This window comes from Perognathus longimembris, chromosome 5 (assembly GCF_023159225.1).
Source record: "Perognathus longimembris pacificus isolate PPM17 chromosome 5, ASM2315922v1, whole genome shotgun sequence".
In the NCBI taxonomy this organism is placed as follows: Eukaryota; Metazoa; Chordata; class Mammalia; order Rodentia; family Heteromyidae; genus Perognathus; species Perognathus longimembris.
Window position 1 is genome coordinate 36,610,744 of NC_063165.1, and position 12,383 is coordinate 36,623,126.

At 39.3% G+C, this 12,383-nt stretch overlaps 1 protein-coding gene across 1 annotated transcript in view; it reads left to right on the forward strand.

The window, feature by feature from the left end:
• The first annotated feature begins 1,089 nt into the window (after positions 1–1,089).
• The window catches only part of Ccdc54 (coiled-coil domain containing 54), a 60,575-nt gene continuing 49,281 nt past the window's right edge, over positions 1,090–12,383 (forward strand). Inside the window, 3 exon segments of the mRNA XM_048345808.1 lie at positions 1,090–1,309; positions 1,312–1,330; positions 1,589–1,781. Of these exon segments, the coding sequence (XP_048201765.1) occupies positions 1,090–1,309; positions 1,312–1,330; positions 1,589–1,781 (432 nt within the window).

The window sequence follows — 12,383 nt, forward strand, 5'->3', positions numbered from 1 at the left end:
TGACCACACTGAGGTTAGATACTTCCCAATATACAAAGACCTTTCTGATGAAATTGGTGGTGATATTAATGTAACTGACATTTTGATACTCAATTATAAAATAAATTAATATTTAGAAGATCTGCATAATTCAGTGAACTATTATTTTTCTAATGATCCATGCCTGTTGTCATTTGTCTATTCAGATGAAATGTAGGCCAATGAATTTTAATATAATGGAGTATGCAACTTCATTGATCTGTCCTAAGAGTACACTGTGCACTGATTTCTAATAAGTTAGCCTCTGTCAATTTTGGTAGAAGAGGAAAGTATAATAACAATAATTATCTGAGAAGTGTGGTAATATACTTACTGTCCCCTTTTTACTTATATGGACACAGAGCCACATTTTGAGGGGGGGGGTACTTCAAGGAACAATTATATTATCACCAAGTACAGAAACAGGTATGAGAATGTACCTATCATCCATTAATCTAGGTACCTAAGCCAATAAGCCATTCTTCTATTGTTCTATAGAAAACAGAATCATTTTTAATAAAAATATGTCCTTTATGTTAGCATGTAATAAATGTTTACTTACCTTAATAAATAAATATCTGGAGGCAGGTTCTTACCTTTAATTTCTCACATGGATTATTAATAAATGCAACTCATGTAAACAAAAGCTCTGTGGTATAAGTGAATAAAAGAATCCTGTGGGGAAAGTTTGAGAACTACTATGTGATGTCTATGTGTATTCTAAGCCAAGAGCCATTGTGACATCAGAGTCAAATGTACAGCTAACACAGGCAGAATTCCATGTCATGTACAGAGCTCTCTACCTGGTCTTCCTTAGAGGAAACTAACCACATAAGGATTCTTGTTTCTGCTTATGATGCTTGCCTAAGGGAATTTTATGATGTTCCCAATATTGCTTCTTCCTATGATTATAGTCTCATTTGTCAACACCTTGTGTTTTGTTTCAAAAGGAAAAATGTAAAAATTTTATACCAAAAGGGCAAAATCTACGGAAAATATGTGGAATACAAAATTTGTACAAGATCTTAAAAGGGTTTGCCAAAAATGAAGATTCCACATCTGTATTCAACAATGGCTTCTCATGGTTGTGACAAACCTGATCCTAACTTGGACAAAGAAATAAATATTAAAGTAATATTCCAAGATATTAAAACACCACAAGTTGAACTCCTCAATCAAATGAGTGACATCACTATAATATCAAAAGTCCCAAGTTATGAGAAGCAAATGGAGATCCTAAAAACCATAACAAATGTTAACAAAGACAAATAAGCCACAACCACCAAAGATCTCCCTCCATGAGGAAAGACTGATGTTTGGCAGAAAGAAGGTGACATGTTCTGGAGGGAGGAACAGACAAAGAAATTATAGAACTGCTTCATAAATTTGTGCAACTAGAAACTCAGAAGAACATATCAGCTTCAGCATCCTCTGAAATCCCTTTAGCAAACCCAGAAAAAGTTCCAAGTTATCAAGAGGCCACTGATTATTACCTTGAGGGAAAAAACAATTTCCACCAAAATTAAACCTCTCGAAGTAAACAAAGACATACATCAAGAAACTTTATAAGGGCAAAATCAAATATTTACAATTACCCAGACTTTGGAGCATGGGTCAATTTAGCTTTTGTTGATGGTGGAAAGCTTTTCTTCAATACTACCATGTTAGAAGAACTCAAGAAGTGGCTTTTTTTTAGGCCATGCATCTGTTCTGAGGAACCACAAATAATACCCCAGGGAGCCTATCCCTTCACTACACTTGCTGCAAGCTTAACCACAATCCTTTTGTTTTCAGCTATAGTTCCTGCCTTTTGGATTCCTCTAAAGTGGAAGTAATTCAACCATAGAGTTGTCTTCTTCTTAGCTTGGAACAAAATTTAAAGCATTCACACTTCTTTGTGGTGGCTGTGAACTACTTGGTAATTTTTTCCTTGTGGGCCCACTATCTTCAAGGTGTGTGTGTGTGTGTGTGTGTGTGTGTGTGTGTGTGTGTGTGCACATACAATAAGTCCAGGCACATCATCCCTTTGGATGATTTAGTAGGAGCCACTTTCTGTCCCTGTTCATGTTCTCTCAAAGGCAATTTATGAGGGCTTCCCTCATATCTATTCTCACACATAATTGGAATCAAATAATGAAAGGGTCAAAGGAAATGTGAAACATGTGGAAGTCCCCAAGACAGGAGTGTGTGTGTGTGTGTGTGTGTGTGTGTGTGTGTGTGTGTGTGTGTGTGCACATATTGGTATATTGGTACCCAGGTCTGAACTCTGGGCCTTGCACTCTTGCTCAGCATTTTTGTTCACAGCAATACCACTTGAGCCACGCCCTCCAGGTCCAAATTTGCTAGAAATGGAGTCATAAGGACTTTTTTACTTGAACTGACTTTGAACCATGATTCCCTAGGTTTCAGCCTCCTGATCAGCTAGAATTATAGGAAAAAGTCTCCAGCACCAAGTCTGAGTCAGTTCTCTACATATTTCTGTCTGGTGCCTTTTATAGATAAAATTTGTAATGAACAAACTTTTTTCTGGTACTGGGACTTGAACCCAGGACTGGGACTCTGCCCTTGGGCTTCTTTTGCTCAAGGTTAGCACTCTACCACTTGAGCCACAGATCCACTTCCAGCCTTTTCTGAGTAGTTTATTGGCAATAAGAGTCTCACTTTCCTGTCCAGGCTACTTTCAAACCAAGATCCTCAGATCTCAGCTTGCTGAATAGCAAGGATTAAAGCCATGAGCCACCAGCTCATAGCTATATTAAAAAATTTGTAAACAGTGTACAGTGAAAAAGACTACTGAATTTAAGCAGTATGAAGATGATGGAAATTGAAAGGCTATGTTATTGCAAGGAAAATATTAATTGCAAAAATGAGATTTTTCTTTCAAATTCAGCTTCATTTCTACCAGACAACTTAGGCAAGAAAGAAAAGGCTGAATATGGCTCTGTATAACTTTTAGTTTCATGAAAGGAAACAAATACTGTATCCTATACATATGTGATAGATGAAAAGGAAAAATCAAAGGAAAGATGTGTAAAACAAATCTTAATAGCATAATATTATATGTGCTTATATGACAAGGTATTTTGTGTAAATGATTTATCTATATTAAAATTCATTTTTAGGGCTGGGAATGTGGCTTAGCGGTAGAGTGTTTGCTTAGCATGCATGAAGCCCTGGGTTTGATTCGTCAGCACCACATAAACAGAAAAAGCCAGAAGTGGTGCTGTGGCTCAAGAGATAGAGTGCTAGCCTTGAGCAAAAAGAAGCCAGGGACAGTGCTCAGGCCCTGAGTTCACTCCCCAGGACTGGCAAAAAAAAAAAAAAAAAAAAAAAAGAATTCATTTTTAGACATAAGAAGTGCTTGCCACTGGAGCGATTTAGGGAAGACGGCGGAGGAGCGGCTGAGCCCTGCAGAGCTCCCTCCGATATCGTAGTTTTCTCACCTCATAGAAACTGTTTCTCCGAGAAAGACAGTCTAAGTAAGTTCTAACAGTACAGGGATTCTGAACAGGAAGGAAAAATCGACTTTGCTGGTCTGAAAACACAGTTTTGAGCTCCAGGCGGCGTCCCGCCGCGGCGCCAGCGCCAGCTCCGGCACAGTGCCGGGCACAGCCCCCCGCACTCCGCGCAGCTAAAGCGAGAAATACTCCAGACGGCAGCCGAGCACGGAGGACCTGACATCGCAGAGACAGCGTGAGTACCCCGCAAAAAAAAAAATTATTCTCGCTTGTGCCCACAGTCCAGCTTCTGGAAGGCATCCCTGTCCCCACCGCCAGAGCAAAGCGCCATCTTTGCCACTGGCATAGGGTCAGACCAGAATGGAAGTGAAGCGGGCCTGGGGAAAGCGAGGTCAAAAAAGCCATCTTTGAAAAGGGCAGGAGGGGCGGAATCAGTGAGAACCAGCTCCGCCCAGAAGAACGCCCCCTGCCCTGGCGGGAGGCGAGTCCGGGGATTATCCAGAGATGCCCCGCCCTGCCCGCCGGAACTTCTAAACTTAAAGCAAAAGCTTCGAGCAGCTACCAGGGGCACGGAAACAACAGAAGGAGGAACAAACAGTTCCGGGGACAGCTAAACGGTCCCGTCACAGAGGAAACTAATTCCCAGCCCAAAACGGAGCTGCATTCCATAGCTACCTATGCCAAAGAGGCCGCCTCCCTCAGGCAAGCAACTCTTAGTGGAGCAAAACAGGCCAGAGGCACCACACTCTGCTGAGTTCACAGTCTAGTCAAGTCCAGGCATCAAAGGCAGCGGCCCCACAGCAGACAGAGGAGCCACAGTTCCTGTGACTGCCCACGTCCCCATCGAAAGAGGACGCCCAAGGCCTGCCTGCAAGCTGTGCGAACCTCAGAGACCCACGATTGCACCAACAGGGGAGAAGGTCAGAACAGATCCACCACTTGCCAACTGAAATCAAGTCAAACCAGCCAATCAGGAAAATAGACTGCAGTCCATTGCAGAACCAGAGACTGGTTTCTTTTTCTTTTCAAACATTTTTTTTTAACTTTTCTTTTAAATTTTCTTTTTAATTTTTTCACACCTGAAACATCATTGGCTGTTTTTTTTTTTGTTTTTTTTGTTTGTTTGTTTGTTTTCCATTTTTACTGGTTTGTTTTATCAAGTTTTTTTTTTGTGTTTGTTTATTTGCTTGGGTTGTCCCTTTTCTGTTATTTTCCTTTTTATTTACTTATGCTTCCTTGTTAAATAATTTTTCTCTGTTTTGTGTATCTGTGTTCCAGTATTTTTACTTCATTTCTCTCGTTGCGTCCTCTTCCTTTAAAAATTACTTTCCTATAAATAACACCTACACCCTTTTCTGCTAACTCTCCAGTGTCTGTCATTTTATCAATGTGCTTTCTACTGATTCTACTCTTCTCCATATTTCCACGTCACTGAAACTAAACCAAAATCACCACCACCCCCCAATACACTTTACTCTATTCTCTTTACTAACTCCAACTTACCCTCCTGACTTACTGCCTGGACCTCCAGGCTCCAATGACTCCTGGTTATTGGATAGAGGATATCCCAGCTTAATACGAGTGAATCAAAGGGGTTCATAGAGAAAGCCAGTCCTAAAAGAACTTAATATAAAAACAAGAATTGCGTATAAGGTTGTAACAGTAAATAAGTAACTACTGAATACAGGGCCCAGGATCAGATGTTATATTGAAATTGTATTCTTTAGGAACCCCAAATCTAACTTTATAGACAGGTATACAAGTTATCTGTATATAATTGTGAAATTGTAAGATTTACACAACAGTGCTTGGTAAGGGCTGCTTTGGGTCTTAAACAGTGCTCACAGGTGCTGGTAGACTGGCATTCCCAATTCAAATGGGCAGAAGAAACACAAGAAAGATGGCAAATAATGAAGTCTTATCCCCCACCCAAAACAAGCAGGAAGCAGAGCAGTCAATCAAAAACATAGAAGAAAACCCCCAAAATGCTCTACAAAGTTTACTGATAAACATGATAAATGAAAAGTTTGAATCTCTTCAGTCAATTATGTTAGAGCGTGAGGAGGCAAGGCAAAAATTAATGGAGAATTTCATGGCATCCACAAATAGAAAGATAAGTGAGCTTCAAGAGTCAAATGAAAAGATAGCTACCCAACTTAAAGATTTGAGAGACAACACTCAAAACCAAAGTAATGAAGTTAATGAAGTAAAGAAGTCCATACAGGACCTAAGAAATGACATGGAAATCATCAGGAAAGACCAGTCAGAAGGAAAAGAGATTCGAAATCAAGTAGCTAGCCTACAGTCCCGACTAACTGAAGCAGAGGATCGAATCTCAGGAGCTGAAGATTCCTTAGATTCTATGGAGAAAGATCAAAAATCAATACAAATCCAGTCCAAGCAACAAAACAGATCGCTACAGGAGATTCAAGACACAATCAGGAAGCCCAATTTAAGGATAATAGGTATTGAGGAAAACTTGGAGAAAGAGGTTAATGGGATAGGCAACCTATTTAACAGAATATTAGCTGAGAACTTCCCAAACATCCAGAAGGAAAGGCCTATACAGATACAAGAAGCATTTAGAACCCCAAATCGACCAGACCAGAATAGGACTTCCCACCGACACATTGTGATCAAAACAGCTTCAGCAGAGTGCAAGGAAAAAATACTCAAAGCTGTTAGGGCAAAGAAAACAATCACATATAAAGGAAAAGCAATCAGAATTACCCCAGACTTCTCAGCAGAGACCATGAAAGCAAGGAGAGCCTGGAATGAAGTATACCAAACTCTAAATAAAAATAACTACCAACCAAGAATTCTGTACCCCGCCAAACTCTCCTTCATAGCCGAAGGTCAAATAAAAGTCTTCCACAATAAGGAAAAACTGAAACAATATATCTCCACCAAACCAGCTTTACACAAAATCCTTAAAGATGTACTATACAGGGAAAATAATCAAGATCCCAACACAGACAGAGAAATGAACCCTAATTAGTAAACACTAGATCAAGAAATGGGAAGACACAGCTTTAAACAAGACAGTGATAATGAAAGGAACAAATGATCACCTCTCAATCCTAACTGTCAACATTAATGGACTTAATTCTCCAATCAAACGACATAGGCTCATAACTTGGATCAAAAATGAAGATCCATCTTTCTGCTGCCTCCAAGAGACACATCTATCCAGCAAAAGTAAACATCTTCTAAAAGTGAAAGGCTGGAAACAAATCTATCAAGCAAATGGCCCCCATAAGCAGGCTGGAGTTGCAATCCTAAGACAAAATTGACTTCAAATTAAAAAAGGTAAGAAGAGACAAAGAAGGTTACTACATACTAGTAAAAGGATCTCTCCAACAGGAAGAAATAACCATCCTAAATATCTACACGCCAAATGCAGGAGCACCCAACTTCATCAAACAAACACTACTGGCTCTAAAAACATTCATAGACCCAAACACAATGATAGTGGGGGACTTTAACACTCCACTATCACCTCTGGACAGATCAACATGCCAAAAACTGAACAAAGAAACCACAGAACTAAACAATTGCATAGACCAACTAGACTTAATCGACATCTACAGAATATTCCACCCAGCAAGGACAGAATACACATTCTTTTCGGCAGCACACGGAACATTCTCCAAAATACATCACATCTTAGGGCACAAAGAAAATCTGTACAAATTCAGAAGTATCAAAATCATTCCCTGCATTCTTTCAGACCACAATGGAATAAAATTAGAGCTCAACTCATTCAGCCACCACAGAAAATCCCACAATTCATGGAGACTAAAGAACACACTGCTGAACCATCAGTGGATCATTGAAGAAATTAAAACAGAAATTCAAATGTTTATGGACTTCAACCAAGTTGAGGGCACAAAGTACCAGCTCCTTTGGGACACAGCAAAGGCAGTACTCAGAGGAAAATTTATATCTCTGAGTACATACATCAACAAACTGGAGAAACAGCAACTCAGTAATTTAAGGAAGCACCTTAATTTTCTGGAGAGAGAACAGCAAGCCAAACCCCAAGTCAATAAACGGAAGCAAATAATTAAAATCAAATCAGAATTAAATCAATTAGAGACGAAAAAAACCATCGAAAGAATCAACAAAACAAAGAGTTGGTTCTTTGAAAAAATCAACAAGATAGACAGACCCCTGGCAAACCTGACCAAAGAACGAAGGCAGCACACTCAAATAAACAAGATAAGAGATGAAACAGGTAGCATCACCACAGAAATAACTGAAATTCAGAAAATAATAAGGGACTATTTTGCAAACCTTTATGCCAACAAATTCGAGAACTTGGAAGAAATGGATGATTTCCTAGAAAAAATTGATACCCCCAAACTCAACTATGAAGACTTAAACCTTCTAAACAGACCCATATCCAGTATTGAAATAGAAACAGCAATAAATGATCTCCCATCCAAGAAAAGCCCAGGTCCAGATGGATTCACCGCAGAATTCTACAAGGCCTTCAAAACAGAACTCACTCCAATATTTCTCAAACTCTTCAATGAAATTGAAAGAGAACGTTCACTGCCAGACTCATTTTATGAAGCCAGTATAACCCTCATCCCAAAACCAGGCAGAGACTCATCACGGAAAGAGGACTACAGACCAATCTCCCTGATGAACATAGATGCAAAAATTCTCAACAAAATTCTCGCCAATCGACTTCAACAGGTCATCAAAAAAATCATACACCACGATCAAACTGGATTCATCCCAGGGATGCAAAGCTGGTTTAATATACGCAAGTCAATTAATGTAATCCACCACATCAACCGGAGCAAGGTAAAGAACTACATGGTTTTATCGCTGGATGCGGAAAAAGCATTCGATAAAATCCAGCACCCATTTATGCTAAAAGCCCTGGAAAAACTGGGATTCCAGGGAACATTCCTGAATATAATCAAAGCAGTTTATGACAAACCAACAGCAAGCATAACTCTAAATGGTGAAAAACTAAAGCCATTCCCTTTAAAATCAGGAACAAGGCAGGGATGTCCACTCTCTCCCCTGCTCTTCAACATAGTACTAGAATTCCTAGCCAGAGCAATTAGGCAAGAAGAGAATATAAAGGGGATCCAAATAGGAAAAGATGAAGTTAAACTTTCTCTCTTCGCAGATGACATGATCCTATACCTAAAGAATCCCATAGACTCTACCCCCAAGCTACTAGAGCTGATACAAAACTTTGGCAAAGTTGCAGGATATAAAATAAACCTTCAAAAATCAACGGCCTTTCTCTATGCTAACAACCCGAAGACCGAGGCTGAAATCAGGAAAGCAACTCCTTTTGCAATAGCCCCCAAAAACATAAAATACCTAGGAATAACCTTAACCAAAGAAGTGAAAGACCTCTTTGAAGAGAACTTTAAAAGCTTGAAAAATGAAATTAAGTCAGAACTAAGAAAATGGAAAAACCTCCCATGCTCCTGGATTGGGAGGATTAATGTAATCAAAATGGCAATATTGCCAAAGGCTATCTACAAATTCAATGCAATACCCATTAATATCCCAACACCTTTCTTTAATGAAATAGAGGAAGCAATCCAGAAATTCATATGGAACAATAAAAGACCTAGAATAGCAAAAACAATCCTAAGCAGAAAGAACAGTGCTGGAGGAATTACAATACCCAACTTCAAGCTGTATTATAAAGCTATAGTAATAAAAACAGCTTGGTATTGGCACCGGAACAGGCCTGAAGACCAATGGAACAGAATTGAAGACCCAGAATTAAACCCACAGAACTATGCCTACTTAATCTTTGATAAAGGAGCTAAAACAATAGTATGGAAGAAAGATAGCCTCTTTAACAAGTGGTGCTGGCAAAACTGGCTCAACACATGCAACAAACTAAAACTAGATCCTTATATATCACCCTGCACCAAAATCAATTCCAAATGGATTAAAGACCTTGAAATCAAAACAGGCACCCTGAAGACACTAAAGGAAGGAGTAGGAGAAACACTTGGGCTCCTTGGCACAGGACAGAACTTCCTTAACAAAGACCCTGAAAGGCTACAAATCAAAGAAAGGTTGGACAAATGGGACTGCATCAAACTCCAGAGCTTCTGCACGGCAAAGGACATAGCTCTCAAGATAAACAGAAAGCCCACAGACTGGGAGAAGATCTTTACCGGACATTCAACAGACAAAGGCCTCATCTCTAAAACATATGCAGAACTAAAAAAATTACCTTCTTCCAAAACAAAACTGCAAAGAACCAATAGCCCCCTCATCAAGTGGGCTAAAGAATTACAAAGAAACTTCTCTGATGAGGAAATGAGAATGGCCAATAGACATATGAAAAAATGCTCTACATCACTGGCCATAAAGGAAATGCAAATCAAAACAACATTGAGATTCCATCTCACCCCAGCAAGAATGTCATATATCAAGAAAACCAATAATAACAATTGTTGGAGGGGATGTGGCCAAAAGGGAACCCTACTTCATTGTTGGTGGGAATGTAAACTGGTTCAGCCACTCTGGCAAGCAGTATGGAGATTCCTCAGAAGGCTCAATATAGATCTCCCCTATGACCCTGCAGCCCCACTGTTGGGTATCTATCCAAAAGCCCACAAACAAAATCACAGTAATGCCACCAGCACAACAATGTTCATCGCAGCACAATTTGTCATAGCGAGAAGCTGGAACCAACCCAGATGCCCCTCCATAGATGAATGGATCAGGAAAATGTGGTACATTTACACAATGGAATTTTATGCCTCTATCAGAAAGAATGACATTGTTCCATTTGTAAGGAAATGGAAGGACTTGGAAAAAGTTATACTAAGTGAAGTGAGCCAGACCCAAAGAAACATGGACTCTATGGCCTCCCTTATTGGGAATAATTAGTACAGGTTTAGGCAAGCCATAGCAGAGCATCACAAGGCCCAATAGCTATACCCTTAGAAACACATAAGATGATGCTAATTGAAATGAACTCCATGTTATGGAAACAAGTGATATATCACAGTTGTAACCACTTTCAACGTCCTATGTGTATGTGTAGTTTCTATTATAGATAATGTTTTGTATCACCTTCCTATGTTTGTACCTACACTATCTCTGTAATCTTATCTGAGTATATTGGACACCGTGTTTACTGGTATTGGAAGTAGGAAATTCAAAGGGAATACCAAATTCGAGAGACACAGGGTAAAAAAAGAGAAATAACTACAAAAGCAATACTTGCAAAACTGTTTGGTGTAAGTGAACTGAACACCTGGGGGGGAGGGAAGGGGGGAGGGAGGGGGGCATGAGGGACAAGGCAACAAACAGTACAAGAAATGTATCCAATGCCCAACGTATGATACTGTAACCTCTCTGTACGTCAGTTTGATAATAAAAATTTGAGAAAAAAAAAAAAAAGAAGTGCTTGCCACTGTAATATAATTGTTCTAAATATGCAGAATAATTATTTAAATAATGTTTCCCTCACTACTTAATGCATGAAATCTACCTATAGTCATTCCTTTGGGATCCTAGGCTGTTAAAGTACAAATATTCTTAGCAAATGCACTAGTTTTAATTATTCTTGGTTAACAATTTGAAACAAGGGCTTTGGCAAGAAGCTAAGAACAACTAAGTTTCAAAGAAAAGGAAAGAGCTAATGCAAGTATAGCAAAATCTCAGGGAGAAAAACATAAGACACAATGTTTTCTGGTACTCAATCAAATCTGTACCCAACAATTTTTTCATTTCCAAATTCATTTTATTTGATTCTACAAATATGCAGAAATGGCATGTACACAGTCAATATGTGAGATATCTAATAAAAGTCAAGATATTATTAAATGGTTTTGCTTTGAGTAAGATAACTGTGTTTACAAAGTGAACTGTGGTTCTGGTAATGGCATTAGTAAGCTTTTTGTTGTAGTCACTCTCAGAGAGAGATCACTAGTTCAGCATGTCAGCTCTGATACTCATATCAGACAGGTAGTAAGAGAAGGTGGGCCATGGCATAGACAGCTGACATTTAAATGATTTTCACAAGAGAAAACAGTGATTCCTCTCCTGTAAGCTTGGGTCACCTAAGCCACTCTGTGTTATGATCATGCACACTGTCACCTTTCTCTCACGTGTCCTCTCAGCTAGGTTTCAAAAAGGACAGCAGGAAGAAAAAAACAGGCTCAGAATCACAAGTTATACATTCTGAACCTAAAGTTCTAAATTATTTCTAGTACATAATCACAATTGGATTCCTTTTGTCCCTGTAACTACACTGTTGTGCACATACAGCAGCAAAGAGAGATAAATGTGTTTACAAATAGCCCCCCCACCCATCCATGACAGATGGGCAGCAGTCAGAAATGTTCAAAGTCCAGCCAGGATCTGAGGAGAAAGAGTGGACAGAGCTGATCTTGGAGAGGTGAGAAGCCAGGTGAGGGAAATAGATCAGGCAGAGAAAAAAAGCAAGAGCATGGGAGTGAGGGCTGATAGGAAACAAGGGAAATAAAAGCCACCAAGTCTTACACACATGTCAGGTACTGACAGACTACTATTTCAAACCTCTTGTAGATTTCATTTTCTCTTCACAGATCCCTACCATGTTCATTTTAACCCTTTTTTTTTAACCTACATAAGATTATTAGAGGGACAAAGATGACTCTACTTTCTCAGACTTTGCCTAAAGATCCTTCTGTTTGTCCTAGTAATGACAAACATTCCCTGTAAGCAAAGGGAGGATTTTCCTTTTGAGTCAGTCATCAACAAGTAGACAAGTTCTCACATGACTTCTTAAAATTATAACTCAGTTTATATGTGAGCAAATAATTGTTTCCGAAGTCTTTATTTTAATTCACCTACATCTTCATAATTCACCTCCATCACTCCTGCTTCAGAGAAAGTGATGTCTCTTGTCCACATTCCCTC